This window comes from Polypterus senegalus, chromosome 9 (assembly GCF_016835505.1).
Source record: "Polypterus senegalus isolate Bchr_013 chromosome 9, ASM1683550v1, whole genome shotgun sequence".
NCBI lineage: Eukaryota > Metazoa > Chordata > Cladistia > Polypteriformes > Polypteridae > Polypterus > Polypterus senegalus.
This window is the reverse complement of record NC_053162.1, coordinates 72,904,154-72,924,310: the sequence shown is the minus strand read 5'-3', so window position 1 is coordinate 72,924,310 and position 20,157 is coordinate 72,904,154. Positions and strand designations below refer to the sequence as shown.

The 20,157-nt window shown below is 38.5% G+C and overlaps 1 protein-coding gene across 1 annotated transcript; it reads left to right on the top strand.

The window, feature by feature from the left end:
• The first annotated feature begins 672 nt into the window (after window positions 1-672).
• On the top strand, window positions 673-20,145 carry pabpn1l (PABPN1 like, cytoplasmic). Its single transcript, XM_039763272.1, has 7 exons — window positions 673-1,109; window positions 4,316-4,442; window positions 16,537-16,604; window positions 16,831-16,937; window positions 17,022-17,109; window positions 17,352-17,494; window positions 20,046-20,145. Exons 1-7 carry the CDS (start codon window positions 945-947, stop codon window positions 20,071-20,073), a joined length of 726 nt encoding a protein of 241 aa, XP_039619206.1. The 5' UTR covers window positions 673-944; the 3' UTR covers window positions 20,074-20,145.
• The last annotated feature ends 12 nt before the right edge of the window (window positions 20,146-20,157 follow it).

The following is a 20,157-nucleotide window of genomic DNA, read 5'->3' as shown; positions in this document are numbered from 1 at the left end:
TTACTGTTCTGTTATAGCTTTTTTATTGTTTCGTTAAGCACTTTTTGATGTGCCTCTGTCAGATGTGACCAAATTTAAAAGAGAAACAATGAATAAACATTACTTGATTTTCAATACATTCGTTTGTGTTCGTTTTAAATTTGTTATTACCTGCTGCTTACCGGCCTCAGAAAATGTTTGGCTCAAAGCAAGGCAATTGATTTATGAGTTTTAATCGGAAAAAAATGGTCTCTTTAGGTGTATACAAGTAGAGAGATAACAAGAAGTGGCACACTTACAAACAACTAGTAAAGAATTATTTTATATCAATGTAAATAAGAACTACCTAGTTCTGTAATTGGAACTAAATTGAATAAGCGAGTTTTGTATTACTGGGATTAAACGTCTTTTTAGTAATTTTAAAAGAAGAATAGAGTGCGAACGTCAAGCGCATGTCGCAGGCAACACAAGCGGTGTATGTAGGACCTTTAGCACAGCGCTATCTAAATATCTTCTAAGTTTTTTGGGTTTTTTTTACTTACAATTTAGAAAATAACCTCGGCATCCAGCGATAAAGTTTGAAAATAATTTTAAATGTAAAAGCTTCTTGTTTTCCAATGTCCGGAACACATATCCTTATTATTAATTATTAAATCATAAACAGCTTCCTTATTTTATCTTCTTTGTGCTAAACTTTCCTTGTTTAATTATATCGCATGTATCAATTCGAAACGCGACACATCTACCATCGACGTCTTACCAATAAATGCGCATGCGCAGGTTCACATTAGTCGTGAGTAAAGTCGCTTAATTGCGTGTTTACCTTTAATTAGTGCCTATAAACGTTTCCCGATTACGTTCACTTAATTGAACCGCTAAAGGTGTAGAATGTGAAGTATTTTAAACGATGAGTACGCTTTTGTTTCATTTGCTGGTTGTATGCAAAGGTGGTATATTCAAAGTAAATGTGCATCAGACGTAGTAGTTTATTAAAGTACTACGCTTGTTTTGTGAAGAGGTTAATCCAGTCAATCGGTATTTTATGTAAACTGGAAATGAGTCGCATGGCAAACGGAAAACTGGAATTCATGAATGGGGAGTATGTGAATGATTACGAAGTCGACGACACAGTGAGTTCCATCGGATATTCTTTGTTAAATTCAGGGCTAGAAAATGAGCAGTGTTCGCAAGAGTGCTAGTGCGTATTAATCTGAAACATTTTATAACTACTGCTGTATTATGATTTTTTTTTTAAAACTGAATTTTATACTCCATGTAATTTAAAAGTCTGAAATGTTCCCTTTAGTCTCGACAAGTAAGCTTTCTCAAATTTGGAAAGCCGACGACAAAAAAGTCGGTTATGTAAATTGCACATTCAAAATGGCGCCAGCAGATCGAATTAAATACATTTTAACGACCAGTGATTTAAGCCTCAAATTAAATTAAGCAGGTTTGAAAGTTTAATGTTTTATAAAACGATTGTTTAAAATGGTGTTGAGATAGAAAATGTAGAATGCGAACCTGCGGGGATCGACATGCCTTGAACTACGTTTTCGTTTATGATCAGTAAGATCGAGATGTAACCCACCAGAGAGAGCAGAAACTGGGTTTTCGTGAGGACTACTAACCATGCTCCTCCAGCCTACAATCTATTAATTCGACTTTGAATTGTGTAACTTCCGATTTGGATCGTCGGTTTGCAGACTCTAGGCGTCTCGTATTTTGGACAAACCCTGTCATAGATAATGTGTAGATGTCACAGTTCTCATCAGGGCATGTCCTATATGTACGTTGATCTACGTTTAGCTGCACGACCAAATTATTTGTCCAACACTTCAACGGAGCCACTCGAGTCCTACCAGACGATCGCCAGTGTCCAACAGTGCGGTTTTAGTTTGTAGGCCTTTTCAGTTAACATGTTGGTGTAATTTAGGTTGAAGCATCAATACAAGTCGTGACTGTCATCTTGTCCACGATAAAGAAGCAAAGTATATTGTGACAAACGGACGCACTTAAGAAAACACCTTTTATTTACTCTTTTCTTAATACTATAATTTAAGCACTACAAACGGCAATATTCAAATTACACCCGTAATACCGCGACTCCTACTCCAGGCAGCATCAGTTAATGGTGGTAGGCAAACACTTTAAATAAAACCCTCCCATTGCCAAAAGCTGTAAAACAACATTAAACATAACTGTTTTGAACCCGACATGAAAGAAATCAACATTAACCGCCTAATTTTAGAAGCAGATCCTCCTGGGACGTCAGTGCCATCCGTCGCTACATCATTAACCTCGCACTACTGACACACTACTGGATTTTATTTTTAAGCGAATCTGTACATTTTTACCTGATTAATTTGACATTGGAACAACACTAAAACATACAGAACGGTCAGTTATTATACGGAAATTTGATTCCTGCATCAATTACGTAGTTGACATTCTATTGAATTGCCTAATCTTAGACATTCTGTACGCTCAATACCGCTTGACTCATTCCGAAATTTAACTTCGCCCCAATAACCTCCTCACGGTATGCATAGAACTTCGCATATATTAACTGGCTTTTTATTATCGGCTTATGAAGGGCTAAAATCAAGCTTTGTACTTCTCTTATTCGCTTTTATCGTTTTTGTTTCAAATCTAGTGTTCTTTTCTAATTGAAATATGTTGAGTCATTAATGCCGATTTTCTAATTTGGCAACTAATGCTCGCAACCAAGTGAAATAGAAGCCCAACAAATAACTACTGTAGTTTACAAGTGCAGCGGACATATAGTGTGTTTTGTCAAACGTCGTTCTGATATTCTGCATGTGCAGCAAGTAACTTGGAAATGGGTGTTTTTAATAGTACAAGTACTGTACTTACGGTCTTCATTATATCCTCTGTGGACAGCGTCTGTTAATTTTATTTTGCTCTGATAATTCAATTCTAGTGCACATTTTTGAATGTAAGCGAAGTTCCAGGTATGCTCCATTTTAGAGCTAGTGCAGAGTAACCTTAAATGTTCAAAAATCATTACCCATATCCACTACTGCAACACATTAAAACAAGATTAATCCTAATAGACACAACCGTAGTTAAGTCTATCTACCCAAATGTCTTATTTTTTTATTGTATAAAATGTTATGGAGTTGTTGAAGTTTCTTTATAAATGTAACTGAAAAGGTCTGTTCCTTGCTTTACTGTATGTACTCTAGCCTAATTCCTGGTGTTCACAAGGTTACAAAGTGGGAAACTATAAAAAGCAAAAAACAAAACTTATTTGAATCCATAAACTTGTATTAATTGCATAGCTATTTGTTAGAACTGGGAAGGTTATTTTACAGCATATAATCTTTTTTCCTTATGGTGCAAAGAATCTCAAGAAGAAATAAATAACCGAAGACAGTATGTCCCACTTTGGATACCTTAATACCGTAACAAAATAAGTGAGAAAGGATTGGTTATTCCAAATAATGGGAATAACCTGAATTTGTTGGTTGAGAGGTATGAGAGTAATCCCTACAAACTGGCACTGCACCCTGGGGTGACTCCGGCCTTGCACCCAAAGCTGCCACAACAGGCTCTGGTTCCTTTCACTTAAGCAAGATCTTCAAGTGGGTTTTTTTTTTTTTTTATTAAGATTTTGCTTACCCTGATGTGTTTTGTACTGGTGTCTGAGCAAAATTGTTAACCTCCTTTTCATGAAGGGTGGTGGGAGAATTGTATAGTACACACGGCAGTGGTGATCAATGCTGTATCAAATCAAACAATATTTTATTTATTATTTAGTTCCTTTTCCATGCAATATGAAAATACTTCCATGGGGGGGGGAAGAAACTTATGTTACGTAATTTACATGTCATTTATTCTGTTGGCGCACAACATGCAAAATGTTTTGCTAAAATATTAAATAGATAAATATGGAAAAATGGACACCTCATAAATAAGAAATGCATTCCCATAATAATGAGTGTGTTTGAATTTTTTTTTCCCCATTCATCCAGATGTTTTTCACAATGTTTGCCATTGTACAGTGTTACTCACCATTGGCTTAATTATTTCAAACATTTCATCTTTGTTCTCCATGAAAACATGAGATTAAAAATCACTACAACACATGGGACAGGTAATATACAATATAAAATGTTTGGGTGGAGTTCTTAAAATATTTCTAAAATGAGAAGTTGCCTTGCTTTCTATAAAGTATGATAAGCTTTACAGGAAGGAAAAAAGGTAATACTGATTTTTTTTTTTGATGCTACAGATTATATCATAGGGGAATGATATGTAAAATTAATTTTGTGTGTTTATTAAAATCTATAAAGGCTGTAAATTGTTTTTACAGTTTATTGCTCACCAGGAATTGGAAGCTATTAAAGCCAGGGTACGTGAAATGGAAGAAGAAGCAGAGAGATTAAAAGACGTTCAGTTTGAAACGGAGAAACACCTGATTATGAGCCCCCAGGCCAGTGGTAATTGCAGTTCTAGACTATCTATTTTAAACTACTGAGACATGTCTTGCAGATCTTAGTCTACTTGTACAAGTACTATTTTCCACCACTATCAAAATGTTTTTAGAAACTCCATTATAAGACAGTAGCTACACATGGTTCTTTAACATTTTAATATGTATCATATGTCAAAAATGTGAAAAATAACCACATTGATTTAACTTCTATGGCAATAGTAATTTTTGTGTAGTTTTGTTTATAAGCAAACGAGGAGAGCCATTTAGATTAGACTTGTGAAGTTTCTATTCTTTAAGTAAAACTACTTGGATTTCCTTTGTAGTACTCAATTTCCAGATGTTTGGACATTTACAGCTTTAAAGATTAAAGTGCAGTTAAGCAATTTTTCTATACCCGTGTAAAGAAATCCTTGTTACCCAGGGTGGGTTTTTTTTTTGTGTTGAAACAATTTTGTTTAAACCAAGATGTCTGGAATGCTTTACAAAAGACACAGTAAATCCAAATTCTTCTTCTCCACAAAGTTGGTCTGAAATGCCAGTGCTACTTGTTCAAGTGTAATAACATAATTTGGCTATCCGAGCCTACTGAAGCACACTGCCCTCTTGCAACAAGGAGATCAGAGTCTATTTCCCATGTGTTCCTTGTACGGAGTTTGTATGTTCTCCCCATGTCTGTGTGGGATTCATCTCAAGAGTCCAAAGACCTGCAGGTTAGGTGAACAGGCAACTCTAAACTGGCCCGTGTGGGGTGATGGACTGGCATCTTGTATAGGGATTGTTGCTGCTTTGTGCCTGATGTTTGCATCCAGTCTTGAAGGAAATTGATTTTTTAAGTCTCTGTGAATTTTTAAACAGCACAAACTGCAAACCCCATGTTATTTGGTGGGTGTGGTGTTTTTTTTTCCATACTGTCATGCAGTATTCCTGTTCATATTCTGGCATCCTTAACATTAAAATGGTAGCCAAAATTATACTGTCTTTGTGCTGCACACAAGACACCATGCACACCTTAGAATCACTGAAAACTCAAATGATCTTTAATTAGTTGCACATTGAAATTCACTTGTGGTTAATCGCTGTAGCTACTGGTGAGTGGCAAGATTTTAGCAACTGCAGTTCTCAAATGTGTTGGACCTTCTTTATAAAATATATGTGAGAATTTTTGAGACTTAAATCCAACACTGCCTTCAAACAGTAATGTGATGTCCACAAGAATGATTTTAAATGTTTGCATATTTTGTGTGCATGTGTTTTGTGAAGGTGATTTAAAGTTGGTATGCCATTTTATGTAATACTAGCAACAGGGAGCCCGATCGAATTGGGTTACATATTTTACGTTTGTGAAATCCATACTTTCTCTGCAAATGTGTTGTTTTTTTTTGCAGTTCTTGAAATGATTTTGTTATCATGGCACTGATTTGTGCTTAAAATATACTTTTTCGGCCAAAGTAATGAAGAGCTTCCTGTTTAAACGGGGATGCGAGATATGAACTCTGCTGTTTGGCGCACCTCATTTGATTTTTTTCCAGCAAACAAATTTTCAAAGCAAACCGTATTTTACGACTCTAATCAGAGTCAGAGTAATAATTATATTGGCGTAGTCATTTTTAGATCCGAGATCGGCTAAAATTTAAACAATGACCGCTGTTAATACCCAGCCGTCATTACTCAGTTTGCCAATAGATGTCAGAAGGATAGATGCCAAAAGCGAACTGCCCAAAGATCGATTTCGACGTACCAAGCAAATGGCGATACGTTGTAAATTGCTTACGGTTCCGGAGCTGTCGAAGGGTTTAAGTCAGTCGACGATGTTAGTCCTGGAAAGTACACCCCACCAAACCAACGCTCCAAAAACCAACCGAGCTTGCTGTTTGCACGAACCAAACACCGACTTACTATGCTCGGCCATCCAGTGGCGTCACTGAAGCATTCAAACATTCTTAGCCAATCCTGCAATACTGTGTTTGCGTTTGCCACGTTATGTTCTAACTACAGAGGCAGAGTCCCATTGCATGGTTCTAACTTGTATTGAGTCGAGGTATTGACGCAAACACCATACATGTGGATAGTATCAAATTATATATAAGGATTTGTATATATTGCAATTTGTTGAAAAATGTTGGCATCATTTATTGCTTCCATCTTTGCTACCCTGTGTCTCCCCATCCCCCCCATTCTCTAGTCAGCACACTGCTACCCACTAATAAATATTTTCTAGGGGAAACACTGTAGTATGCACCACAATTGTGAATTGGATAAGGGGGTTTGAGAAAGTATAACACTTGTCTAATACTGCAGTAGGCTGATCAAGGAAGTCTAACACATTGATTTGGCAGGTGTTTTTAAGCCCATATTGGCTGTTAAGAATACATTTGTGGAAGTGGAGTGTACCATCCCAGACTAATAGTGATATTTTTATTTATTTATTTTTTTTTAATACTATCTTTGCTGAATTACTTGAGCCATCAATTTAAATAGAAACAATTTTAACTAAACAGCAAATAAAGGAATATGTGTGGAACTGCAAGCAAGGGAAGTAGCACAGTGTGTTCCACATTTAGATAAAGAAAAGAGATTAGGGCAGTGGCCAGGCACATTAAGGAATCTTATTATGGACTAGCTGTATGATGTCTGATCACTTAACAGTGTAAGAACTACCTGCCTCCTTGACCCCCCACTGCTGAGAATTCCAAAAGGAAAAAAAAAAAAAATCGGGATGGCAAGAGAAGGGGGCATTAGAGGATTTTCTGTAAAAGGTGAGGGCAACCTTTGCTGCAATTGTCCCTAAAACACATTACCTCAGTGGGACAACAGAAGTGAAGAGAAAAATGTCAGAAAGTTGATAACAAGAATGGAAGTAAAAGAACTGGACACCAAACTGAAAACTAAAAGAGAGTCCCTAAACATTCACATAAACGTGCCGGGTGTGCTAAAGGAGCACTGATGACTTGGGGTCAGAGGTCAATCCCCAGGCACATCGTTTGTGTGGGTGAATTATAAATGGTGAATAAACCTAAACTGGATGTATTGAGTTAGACTTCTTAATGCCAAGTAAACGAAATATACTGCATTAAACAGAGAGGGTAGAGGAAGGATCCTGATGCTATAGTTGAATGTCTTACAAAACATTGTGCATGAGGTTGATAAGAGATTGATAGAATCAGGCCTCTGAACATGCCAAATATTTTACCCATGGTGTGAATACCTGCACTACCTCAGGGCAGAAAAGTTAATGGGACCACCTCGGCTTTGCAGGTTAATATTGTTGAGAGCATGTGCCGGGCTAGACAAGGGTCAAGGGGCCTCTCCACCTTCTGCCATAGCACATGGGTGATTAGTGGGCCTGTACTTGAGGAATGAGCCCTAAGAACAATACCAGAGAGACAGGGTAGGAACAGACCCTGGGTCTACTATATTTGACTCCAGTAGTAGCCATGAGGGATGATCGGCAGATTCGCTCATTTTTGTCCATGGACACTTCAGTGCCAGGTGTGAAGTTTCCTCCAGTGTATACTTTTTATCTCAAATTTTTCACAATAATTGATACCCAAATGTGAACTGTGGTCTGTTCCATAGACAACCAAACCACTGAAAAAGTAACACAATTGCTCCCAATCTTTACACTCTCTCTAGTAATAAGCTGTGGTGGGGGGTGTAAGGATGTAATTCACTACACATGAAGGACTAAAATTTTGTTAGTTGACAAGAATTACTTGCAGTATTCAAACAGGTAATCTTGCACAGTTAAACATACTCGCCAATACCAATCTATTCACAAGTAGACATGGAGAACATTAGAACAATGAAGATGAGAATGGGACATTCAGCCTAACGAAGCTCACTAGTCCTATCCACTTCACATTTTTTTTTTTTTTTTTTTTAAATAGAAGTCCTATAGTCTATCTCATTAATTGGTAAATTATTCCAAATGTCTATGGTTCTCTGTGTAAACAAAATTTCATAATTCTTTTGTAGAATTTACCCTAAAGTTTGTATCCCCGTGTTCTTGATGAACTCATTTTAAGTTGATAGTGTAGAGTCCACTAGGACTCCAAACTCCTTCTCATAAGGTGTACTTTAAATTTTCAAACCTTCCATTGTATATTCAAATTGAACTTATTTTTAAAACTTTTACCGTCACAAATCTTTCCAAGCCTGTATGCTGTCCAAGTCCCTCTGTAATTTTACAGATTCTAGATTTGCCAGTCGTTCTATCTTCTCTCCACATTAAACCAGTTTGTTGCTTATATTCTTTTTATATATACAGTATATAGGGCCACTGCTATAGCGCTATAACACTGACTCCTGTGGAAAACCACTTTTAATGTCTGCCAATTCTGATTGGGTTCCTTGCATCATAAACCCCTGCTTCCTGTGCCAATTTTGCACTCATCTACAAATTCCCTGAACTCCCAATTTTTAGTTTGATGCCCAAAATCTCATGTGGCATCTTGTCAGATGCTTTTTTGAAATTCCAGATAAATATCATATGCTTCTCTTTGATCATATCCTTTTGTTGCATCCTCATATACCGTATATCTTCCAATAAACGCTGAGTCTCCTTGTCGCCGGTCTCTAAGCGCCAGGCTTCAGAGGGACGCGGCCAAATAGTAGCCGGTCTCTAATCGTAGCCAGGTCTTTGATATTTGCCGACTAGCGTACATTGTAAGCATCTGTATCTTTATAGACGTGTGTAATACATGTGCATGTCAGCACGTTGCATAAATAAGAAATACGGATATACCGGTTTCTAAAACTGCTTCATTTTTGTGTCGGGTTAACCAAAATATGGTTGTTATACTGTAATACCATACGGTAGTGATAAACAGAGAGTGGTACAAATGTGTTTTGCTATGAAGTGTCTCCGTGAAGATTCATCACTTTTAACCAGCTGCACATTCCTTATCGTTTTTGCTGTCAACGGGATTAGCCTAGGTCATCGGACCTGGGACGCATGTACTTATATTGGACCTGCGAGGCCCTGGATTACGAAATTTACCCTTTTGACAGAGAGGGGAGTAACAAAGAAAGACCTACTGTCTTCGTATCTGCTAAAATGGAATTTTCTTGTCATTGCAGATTTGGACGAATAGCAGCGAAAGGTATAGAAAGACCTTGCCATTTATCTTTAACAGTCTTGTGCATCATGTGAAATTCATATAAAGTAGTTTATAATATTGGGCGATATTTTTGTGTACCTACCCGTACCAACAAGTGCAAAAAAATATTGTGTTCTGAAGGTTTTTGTTCATAATGGCGGTCTCTAATAGCAGCCGGTCTCTATTAAGCGCCGGGAGTCTAGGCTAGTTGGAACTATTGGAACATATACAGTAATTCCAGCATGTTGGTAATACATGACGCCCCCTTCTGAACCCATGCTGACTGTTTTATAACAACCCTGTTCATTCCATGTGTTGCTCAGTATTATCCTTAATTTGTTCCATGAATTTTCCTGTGATGCATGTTAAGCTGACTGGCCTATAGTTGCTTGGATTGGCCCAATCACCCTTTTTATATAACAGAATAATATTTGCCACTTTTCAGTCCTTCGGAATTACCCCAGTCCACTGTGACTCCCTAAAAATATCTGTCAAGGATGCATCTATGTACTCTAACTATCTCGAGAACTCCTGGGTAAATATCTGGCCCTACTGTACACTCCAAACAAGATCCCAGGGGATTACATTTTAATTGGTAAGGCTGAACAATTGGTTTGGATATATTTGGCCATCAGAAAATCCCGTATTGTAATCTTAAATTTAGCTACACCAGGCTAAGACAGCAAAGCTATGCATTTATGTGCTCAAGTTAGCATCCAAACAACGTTTTTGGCTAAATGTATTTAGTCACTAACTATGTAGATTCTTGTTGGCTGTTAACACTTCTCAAACTTTGAAGGTTTCCCAAAGAAATCCACCTCCGGAAGCAGTGGGAGGTAGCCCTTAAACGGGATTTTGAGAAAGCTGTCCGGTGATGTGTGCTGTGCTAGTTTGGTAACCGATGCTGTACCAGCATCATGTGATCAAAGCTACCACTTGCTCACATTTTAAAAAAAAAAAAAAAAAAAAGATTTGATGATTCCTTCTGCGGGTACAGTCGAGGTGGTCAAAGTAGCTGAGCGTGTTATCCAACAGTTCACATTAGGGCAAGCTGTCAGTGTATCTTTGATCAATCAGTTTGTTCGGGCTGAGTGGTTCAGATGATGTGTTTTTTCTCAAGGAGCACATTGAGGAAAAACAGTTTGAAATTGACAACCATCATTTTATGCTCATGTGTTCTGTCAGTCTTCCACAAACTAAGGCTGTACCATATTGGCAGACTGAATACACTCAAATTACAGGAGCTGAGTGAGCGAGAGGGATAGTAACTCTGGAGGAGATCAGTGAGGTAGGCAGCTTTAAATGTTAAGAGTGGTATTTTGTATTGTATCCAGTAGTGAACAGGGAGCCAGTGAAGTTGCAAGAGAATAGGTGTCATATGTTCAGTGTGTTTAGAAAAGGCTATTATCCTGGCAGCAGAATTCTGAAGAAGTTGTAAGCGATGGATACGTTTTTGTGGGATGCCAGATAGAATAGCATTACAATAATCTATACGTGAGATGACTAGGGCATTAACCAGTACTTCGTCCTGTTCTTTCGCAACATGGTACTGAAGTCTAGAAATGTTTCTGAGATTGAAGAAGGCAGTCAGAGAAATGTTACTTATATGGGAGGAATTATTTAATAATAATTTAATTGCCATTATTAGTGTATAAATGGATATAAATAATTGCATTTAAACGATTCGCCAAATACTGTGGTATGTAAATGGTACTGTTTTAAACGTTATTGTTTTTTCATCATAAAACTCGGTTTCCACGTCTACCTGTATTAGTTTAAATGGCACTTTTGCCACTCACAATGTGGCGGATGCGCTGACGTATCGTGTCGACTGGGCAACACCGTGAATGCAGTGTCTGTCTATATATGTCTATGTGCGTTAGTGGAGGTGTTGCGCAGGGGCTCTGTTTCACTGCTGAACAGGCATGCAACGGAGAACATGTGGAAGTGGAGGTATTGCATGGTGAAAATGGACAGAACATTCTGAAACTGTAGCAGATGATAAAGTTGAACATGATGACACAGAAGAACTTGTACTGGAAAAAGGAGTCCAGTCTGTTGTCTGGAGATGCTTTGAATTTAAAAGGTCGTATGTCGACTATTATGTTCAAATGTATGACTACTGTTTTTATACTACTGGATAATCCTGCAAGCCAAGTTGTACTTGTTTTATTTTTTTCAATACTGTGTAATGTACCTGGGTACTGTGTAATAGTGTGACAACAAGCAGAACATCGTAAACTAAACTTCATCTTAAAATGAATATTTAATTTACTAGATTTTCTCAGACCCCATCGTAAGTTATGTAGCACATTAAATGCTTTCTGTTAAGTGTTCCCTGAGCCATGTTACACTACATGCTTCTTAAACTAACTTCCTCTTGCACTAAGAGGAAGCGCAAGCAGCACACAGAATGCATTCATTTCATGATATTCCTGCACCCTGAACATTTTAGAATGCTAAGATAAGTACTTGAGAGAATTTCATGATGAAATGCATTAAAACATGTATTAATCATGTGGGGGCACGGTGGCGTGGAGGTGGCATTGCTGCCTCGCAGCAAAGGGGTCCCGGGTGTTCCCTGCTTTGAATTTGCATGTTTTGCTGGTGGGTTTACTTGGCATGCTTCAGTTTCCTTTCAACGTCCTGTAGGATGTGGGGATTTGTTATGCTGTATTAACCCTGCTAGTGTATGTATTGCTCGTATTACTATATTGAAGATCTGGAGGAATGGCAGTGTTTTTATTCAGCTAACAAAGAACTTTAGTCTGTTTTTTAAAAGCCAAATACAGTACATCACTTATGGGCTTATATGAGCCAGACTTGGTCATTTTAAGTACACCAAGCTGACATTGAAATTTCTGAAAAACATGTCAAACCCTGCTAATTTCAGGGTTGGCTATTGAGACAGTACAGGTGCTGGTCATAAAATTAGAATATCATGACAACAAAGTTGATTTATTTCTGTAATTCTGTTCAAAAAGTGAAACTTGTACCTGTATATGAGATTCATTCATTACACACAGACTGATGTATTTCAAATGTTTCTTTTAATTTTGATGATTATAACTGACAACTAATGAAAGACCCAAATGCAGTATCTTGGAAAATTAGAATATTGTGAAAAGGTTCAATATTGATGACACCTGGTGCCACACTCTAATCAGCTAATTAACTCAAAACACCTGCAAAAGCCTTTAAATGGTCTCTCAGTCTAGTTCTGTAGGCTACACAATCATGGAAAAGACTGCTGACTCGACAGTTGTCCAAAAGACGACCATTGACACCTTGCACAAGGAGGGCAAGACACAAAAGGTCATTGCTAAAGAGGCTGGCTGTTCACAGAGCTCTGTGTCCAAGCACATTAATAGAGAGGCAAAGGGAAGGACAAGATGTGGTAGAAAAAACTGTACAAGCAATAGGGATAACCGCACCCTGGAGAGGATTGTGAAACAAAACCCATTTAAAACTGTGAGGGAGATTCACAAAGAGTGGACTGCAGCTGGAGTCAGTGCTTCAAGAACCACCACGCACAGACATATGCAAGACATGGGTTTCAGCTGTTGCATTCCTTGTGTCTTGAACAAGAGACCCGTCAGAAGTGTCTCGCCTGGGCTAAAGACAAAAAGGACTGGACTGCTGCTGAGTGGTCCAAAGTTATGTTCTCTGATGAAAGTAAATTTTGCATTTCCTTTGGAAATCAAGGTCCCAGAGTCTGGAGGAAGAGAGAAGCACAGAATCCATGTTGCTTGAGGTCCAGTGTAAAGTTTCCACAGTCAGTGGTGGTTTGGGGTGCCATGTCATCTGCTGGTGTTGGTCCATTGTGTTTTCTGAGGTCCAAGGTCCACACACCTGTCTACCAGGAAGTTTTAGAGCACTTCATGCTTCCTGCTGCTGACGAACTTTATGGAGTTGCAGATTTCATTTTTTAACAGGACCTGGCACCTGCACAAAGTGCCAAAGCTACCAGTACCTGGTTTAAGGACCATGGTATCCCCGTTCTTGATTGGCCAGCAAGCTCGCCTGACCTTAACCCCATAGAAAATCTATGGGGTATTGTGAAGAGGAAGATGCAATATGCCAGACCCAACAATTCAGAAGAGCTGAAGGCCACTATCCGAGCAACATGGGCTCTCATAACACCTGAGCAGTGCCACAGACTGATCGACTCCATGCCACGCCGCATTGCTGCAGTAATCCAGGCCAAAGGAGCCCCAACTAAATATTGAGTGCTGTACATGCTCATACTTTTCATGTTCATACCTTTCAGTTGGCCAACATTTCTAAAAATCCTTTTTTTGCATTAGTCTTAATTGATATTCTAATTTTCTGAGATACTGAATTTGGGACTTTTATTAGTTGTCAGTTATAATCGTCAAAATTAAAAGAAATAAACATTTGAAATACATCAGTCTGTGTGGAATGAATGAATCTAATATACAAGTTTCACTTTTTGAATGGAATTACTGAAATCAACTTTGTCATGATATTCTAATTTTATGACCAGCACCTGTATTGGGAGTGAGGCAATGGGCAAGAGGACATCAGCAGAAAACAGATGGAAGGAGACCTTCAGCTGTCCAGCTACCTTCCAGATTTCTGCTGTGCGTCATCCTGTCTAAGGAACTCAAACTCATGAATAGGACAGGAGACCACAGAGCCACTTGATGTCCAACACGCACATGGAGTAGACCTCCCCAATCTGGTTCTACAAATCCAGGGACCGAAAGACAAAAAGTGGAACCCTGTGTTTTGTTGGTACCTTCCACAAGATACCATAGAGAACATGGTCATGGCTTTTGTGTGGAGTGTGGCGCCCCCTTTCAAAATATACAAAATACATTGAGAAATAACTGATGCACTTCCATTACCCCCGAGTTATGTACACCACAGAGTTAGTCCAGAGTTACACCACCAGGAAAGAATCTACATTGCCCCTCTTGGTCTGAGATTCAACTTTTAGCAGAAGTCTCCATTCTAGTACAGACTGCCCCAAGGACCCAAAAGAGTGCGATTTGATTTTTTTGATTAAAACATGCCCCTGTTCTCCAAAAGAGTACAAGGCCAGTACTGCGGCACATGCCTTGCCAGCCGTCCATGCAATACTGAACAGACGTGGTAGCAAACCTACAGGATCCGGTGCTTTTAAGCATTTCTGGTTGGATCTTTCCAACACCTGCATGCTAAGGAGCTTTAAATCACTGCAGCAGCCACTGCCATGATGATGACAGTGCTTACTCAAATGTGCCCATCAACATCGGGAGTTATTCAAAGTGATCCTGCCACCTCCAGTGACCCCAGCAGAGGACAACAATTCCCCACCCTTGCTGAGAACAAAGTCCTGCCTGCAATTCCTAAGTGAGTGAACAGTGTTTCCCAACCTTGGTCCTGGGGGCACACTGTGGCTGCAGGTTTTTGTTCCAACCGGCTTCTGTTTTTAATTGGACTCCTGGGCTAATTAATTCATGTGTTATTTCCCAAGTTCTGTGTTTTGGGAACAATATAGAAATTAGAAAACTAAGTTTTTGGTTTATATAAAAAAAAAAAACTATATATTGAAATGTACCAAGCAGTGTTATGGGAATCGTTTTTTTTAAAAAAAAAAAAAAGTTCATCTTGATTTTCATTCTACTTTTCTAGGTGTTCTAATTGTTTAATTCATTATTTACTAATTAGTGGGTCTGATGCTAAAGTACTTGCAGCTTTTGATTATTCAGTGTTTACCAGCATATCTCCTCTGTTAATTTTTAATTGTCATCATTAATAAGATACAATGAAGGGTAAAAACTGCACAGAGAAAAGGCAAAATGTAATGAAATCAACAATAGAGAAGCATTTCAATCTACAGCAAAAGTAGAAATATTTCTAAAAGTCTTATAAATGTAAAAATCATGCTGCTGTGCTTTTCTGAATGTAGAATAAAAGAAAAATGCCAGCTAAATACATGAGCTCAGTGTTATCAGGTGTTGTCACTGATTAGGAATCTGGTTGGAACAAAAACCTGCAGTGGGTCCCCAGGACTGATGTTGGGGAAACGCTTGGTATACCAGGACCTTTCTGAGGCCGTCTGTAACTGGCCCTACATAATTCTGCTGACCTTTCCAGCCAAATCTGGAGATACTGCTGCTAACTTTGCATGAAAAGCCTCTTTCTAAACTGGTTGGTTGACACAAGTAGTAAGGGAAGCAAAGTACAGTATGGCTCCCAGCACAACTGGCACCTTTTTTAGCCACACCTAATGACCTCTTCAGAACTGCAGGAGAAGCTTCCACCAGACGGGGAATTGAATCTACTCTGAATGGAGGTATCTAATATTCTGATCTGTTCAGCAGTCATTCTGTTCTTTTTAGACGCCTCCTAAAGGGCTAATCAGTTGACTGCCCAAAAGTGTAAAACATAACCGCATCAGATCCAGCAGTGCAGCTAAATGTCAATTATAGACCTGTGGCTCAAGGTACATTGAGGAGATTTGAGCTTGACAACAGTATTCCTTGTGGACAATCCATGGCTAACACACATACAGGAATTCACTGCTCAGACTTTTGAGCAAGCCATTTTGTTAGTCACACTACTCCAGGTGGTGTTTTTGTAATTCTCCCCACCACCACTAAAATTCCTCCCCGACTCCAACCACATATTCTGCTAGGGTCTTGTGGAATAGGAGAGACCCTTCATCAAGAAATGCCAAGCACAGAGGTGAGACTGACTATATCCACCTCTCAGTCATTCCTGCTGCACAAATTCTGGCTCTACCACCACCAAAGAAGCAATATACCACTGTCTTATTATGGACATGGAGATTGAAAAATTGGTTTGAAATTGCAAGAAATTCACCTTCACTCTATTTAACGCCTATGAATTATTTTATTTTTTTTCCTCTCTTTGGAGATTTCAGATTTAATGCACTTAAAGGATAGATCATTTTTAATTTCACGTTAAATGGTTTTGTGTAATTATAACAAACATTCACTGACGTCTTCCTATCTTTATAAATGGTAGGGGTGTTTTATCCAGTGACGGCTGAAGAGAAGATGGATGCAGATAACCGATCAGTCTATGTGGGCAATGTAAGTTACTGCCATAGTTTGAAGATATTCTCTGTGATCTCTCGTGCTCTGCCAAGTAATGCTTCATTTCTTTTTGCATGATGTATTCATGTATGTGTTGTGGACTGTATCCTGCTCTTCAAGGTTTGGTTGTTTTTTTTTGTGTTTTTTTTTTTTATATAAACAGGCCAGCAATATGACTGATTTCGTTCGGTTTAGTTACAGCATTTGTTTTTTCCTTTTGTAGGTGGATTATGGTGCTACAGCAGATGAACTGGAAATTCACTTCAGTGGATGTGGTCCAGTAAATCGTGTAACTATCTTGTGTGACAAATTCAGTGGTCATCCTAAAGGGTAAGTAAATATAACCTTGGATTGATTGGATGTGTTTTATTTAACAAAAAAAAGTTAAACTTTCCTCTTGTACAAAATTCTTAGATTTGCATACATTGAATTTTCAGAGGAGGACTCTGTGAAAACTGCAATTACATTTGATGAGACACTGTTTAGAGGAAGGGTCATAAAGGTAAGTGTTAAATTCTCTTCAGTTGGCATAACATGGCCTGGTCAATGTCTGTGTGGTCGGTTATGGGAAGATGCTCTGGTTTTGCCTCCACCCTCATTCCAAATAAACATCTTAAAATTGTCTGTTTGCATTTGTGCGCCCTTTTCACTTCACTTCTGCCTTGTGCCCTTTGATATTTTTAGCTTGCCATTTGAAGTAGGGTGGTTGCTTTGCTTTTTTGACATACAAGTTTCCTTTTCCAGGTGCTTCCAAAGAGAACTAATGTGCCAGGCATAAGCACTACAGACAGAGGTGGTCAAAGGGCTCCTCGGTACAGAGGTCGCAACTTTGGATTCTCTAGGTTTTATGGTGGTAACCAGCCCAGGCATCGAGGCCGCTTCTTCAGGTTCGTGCATCTACCATCTTTAACATCAGAGGCACATTTTGTAGGAAAATAAGTCCAAACGATATCCTACATAAACATAAAAATGTTGCATAACCCATTTCCATGCTCACATCCAGATGAATAAAACTGAACATGGTGAGCCTTAGACCTTGGGAACGCATGTTTCTGCTCCATTTTATAAATGGGTGGCACCCAGTGTCAAAGCAGTGTTACTGTTTCTTTGTGGGTTTCCTTTTTTATATTTGCATCCATTATGTAGGCTTTATCAAACAAACCAAAATTAACTGCATATCGTTTACAAACTTTAAAGCACTTGATTGTAATCCATCTAGAATGATATAATGGAGCATGGAATGCAGCTTTTCAATGTGAACTGGCTAACCAATCGGGTATTCCTCGGTCACCATGGAGTTGTGCCATACCAGCTTGTATGCGATGGTATTCTCCACTTGTCGTCAGATTTCATTACACAGTACTTGAACAGACAAACATCAAAGCACAATTCACAACAATGTCCTGTTTTCCAGATGTGAGTGCAGTTGATTGATTTGATTACATTGCTATAAAGGCACCTTCAGAAAATAAATTTGCATATGTAAATAGAAAGCATTTCTTCAATGTGAAAATGTCTCATTAATGTCGTGGTGATCTAGAAGTGTCTCACCAATAATTGCAGCAACTTGCTGCTCAAACGGTGTGAGCCCCAGAATTCCATTACCTCCTCCAGTGGTGGTGACACTCAAGACAGTGGGTTGCAACTCGCCTTTCCACGTTTATCTGATTACTACTATTTTGGGCATTGTGCGACTTTGTGAACTTTAAATTTTGAGTTCCTCCTCCACTCTGTGCCACTCCAATTTCATTGTGTTGGTGTTTCCACTGCTTAAGCCACTAAATTGTACATTTTTCCTTTCCTCCACTTCACTGAACAGGACCTCCATTTTTTTATTCACTGAAATTTTTTTCTTTTTTAAATCGCATACTTTTGCTATTGTCTTAACACTGAATAGAAGGGTCTATTTATTTGCATAATAGGCACAATTCTGTGAGGTCAGTGTGGAGCTATAGGCTTGTGCATTTGTTTTAAATTCACATTCAGATTTATAAAGGGAAAGTGCATGGAACTTTGCTTACAAACCATTTTATACATCTGCATTGTGTGCATTTACACTTCCAGTTTTGTCCATATGCCATGTTTTAGTGGTAATTCTACACAAGGCACGAGGCCCCAGATCTTTATACAAAATATTCCTACAAAAAATAAACTGGATATGACATATTCATTCTCCTAATCTAAATTAATTTGCAGATTTGTAAGTAAATACATCCTTGTATCAAATCTATAAAATCTGAATAGGGTGTTTCAGATTAGGTGCCAATGATGAGACCCTCCTTTTAGAGTATACAGTTGGAATCTGTCATTTTAAACCACATGCAAGGATCAAAAGAGCACTCTGAGGCCATCGGAAGGACTGGCCCAGCAAATTCAGGTCAAGAGCAAACCGATATTAAAAGAAGCCTCCAAGAACCCAAAAATGTAATTGCAGGATGTGCAGACGCTCTTGAAAAAGCATCTGCTTTCAAAGACTGTACAAGTTTGACATATTTGCAGTGTCTCCCAGCCTTTGCTGTCCAAGAACATCATTAAAGTAAAACTAGTTTGTCTTTGAAGATCTAGGCAAAGACATTACCTTCTGGAGCACTGTGCTCTAGACAGACAAGTCAAAGAGGGCTGTTTGGCACACAACAAAAGCATTTCAGGAAAACCACTTTTTACCAGCTATGAAGCATGTTATGGTTTGGGGTTGATATGCTACCTTGGGGGCCTGACCAGCTTGCAGGTCAACCTTGAATCATATCAAAATGTGCTTGAGAAGAATATCGGGCCATCTGCGCAAAAGTTGAAGTTGAATCGGAGATGGGACTTTTCAACATGAAGATCCGAAGCACACTAGCAAATCTGCTAAGGAATGGCTCAAAATGAAGAAATGGAAGGATGCCCCACTTTGAACCCCATTGAATTGCAGGGTGATTTGAAAATGGCAGGAATTGCAAGAAACCCCATAAAGTTCTTGGTGTCAGAGACTGGTGGACGTTGAGTAAAACCCTGACAAGAAGTAATTTCTGCTAATGGGTGCAATACCAGCTCCTAAGGCCAAGGGATGGATTTTTTCCACAGTAGATTGAATCAATTTGATATTTTTGTTGAATTAATTGTTAATCTGTAGGTGTACTTTGCATGAGGATCTATTGTTTGCAAATATGTTGAACGTTCACCATTTCCATGGTGTCCATACTCTTGACTGTAGACCTTTTATGAAGTGGACAATTTTCCAAGAGCCATCTTTTAAGTGAAATGAAATGGTTATACAGATTTGCAGATAATGGCAATCAAATGTATAATGTCTAAGTTTAATAATCTACCAATATTGTTAATATTGTATGTCAGCTTGGTCTTCAAATGCAGTTTTAACACTAATAAAATGGCATGTAGTTACTGTAAATTGCCATTAAAAACTAACTTGTCCAACTTAATTTTTTTTATATTTAGGGGAGGCCAGAGAACTTCATCTTGGTAATCTCCACGTTAAAAGTACATAAAGGATAATGCAAGATGTGAGTGGGACAAGACGTTTATTTAAAAAAAAAAATTTACAAGATTT

Bases quoted from the DNA above. Each gene is read 5' to 3' on its own strand.
- pabpn1l (XM_039763272.1), top strand. From the start codon at position 945: ATGTGCATCAGACGTAGTAGTTTATTAAAGTACTACGCTTGTTTTGTG. The intron at 17,110-17,351 runs GTAAGTGTTAAA...TTCCTTTTCCAG, and splicing joins TTAGAGGAAGGGTCATAAAG to GTGCTTCCAAAGAGAACTAA. The intron at 17,495-20,045 runs GTTCGTGCATCT...TTTTATATTTAG, and splicing joins CATCGAGGCCGCTTCTTCAG to GGGAGGCCAGAGAACTTCAT.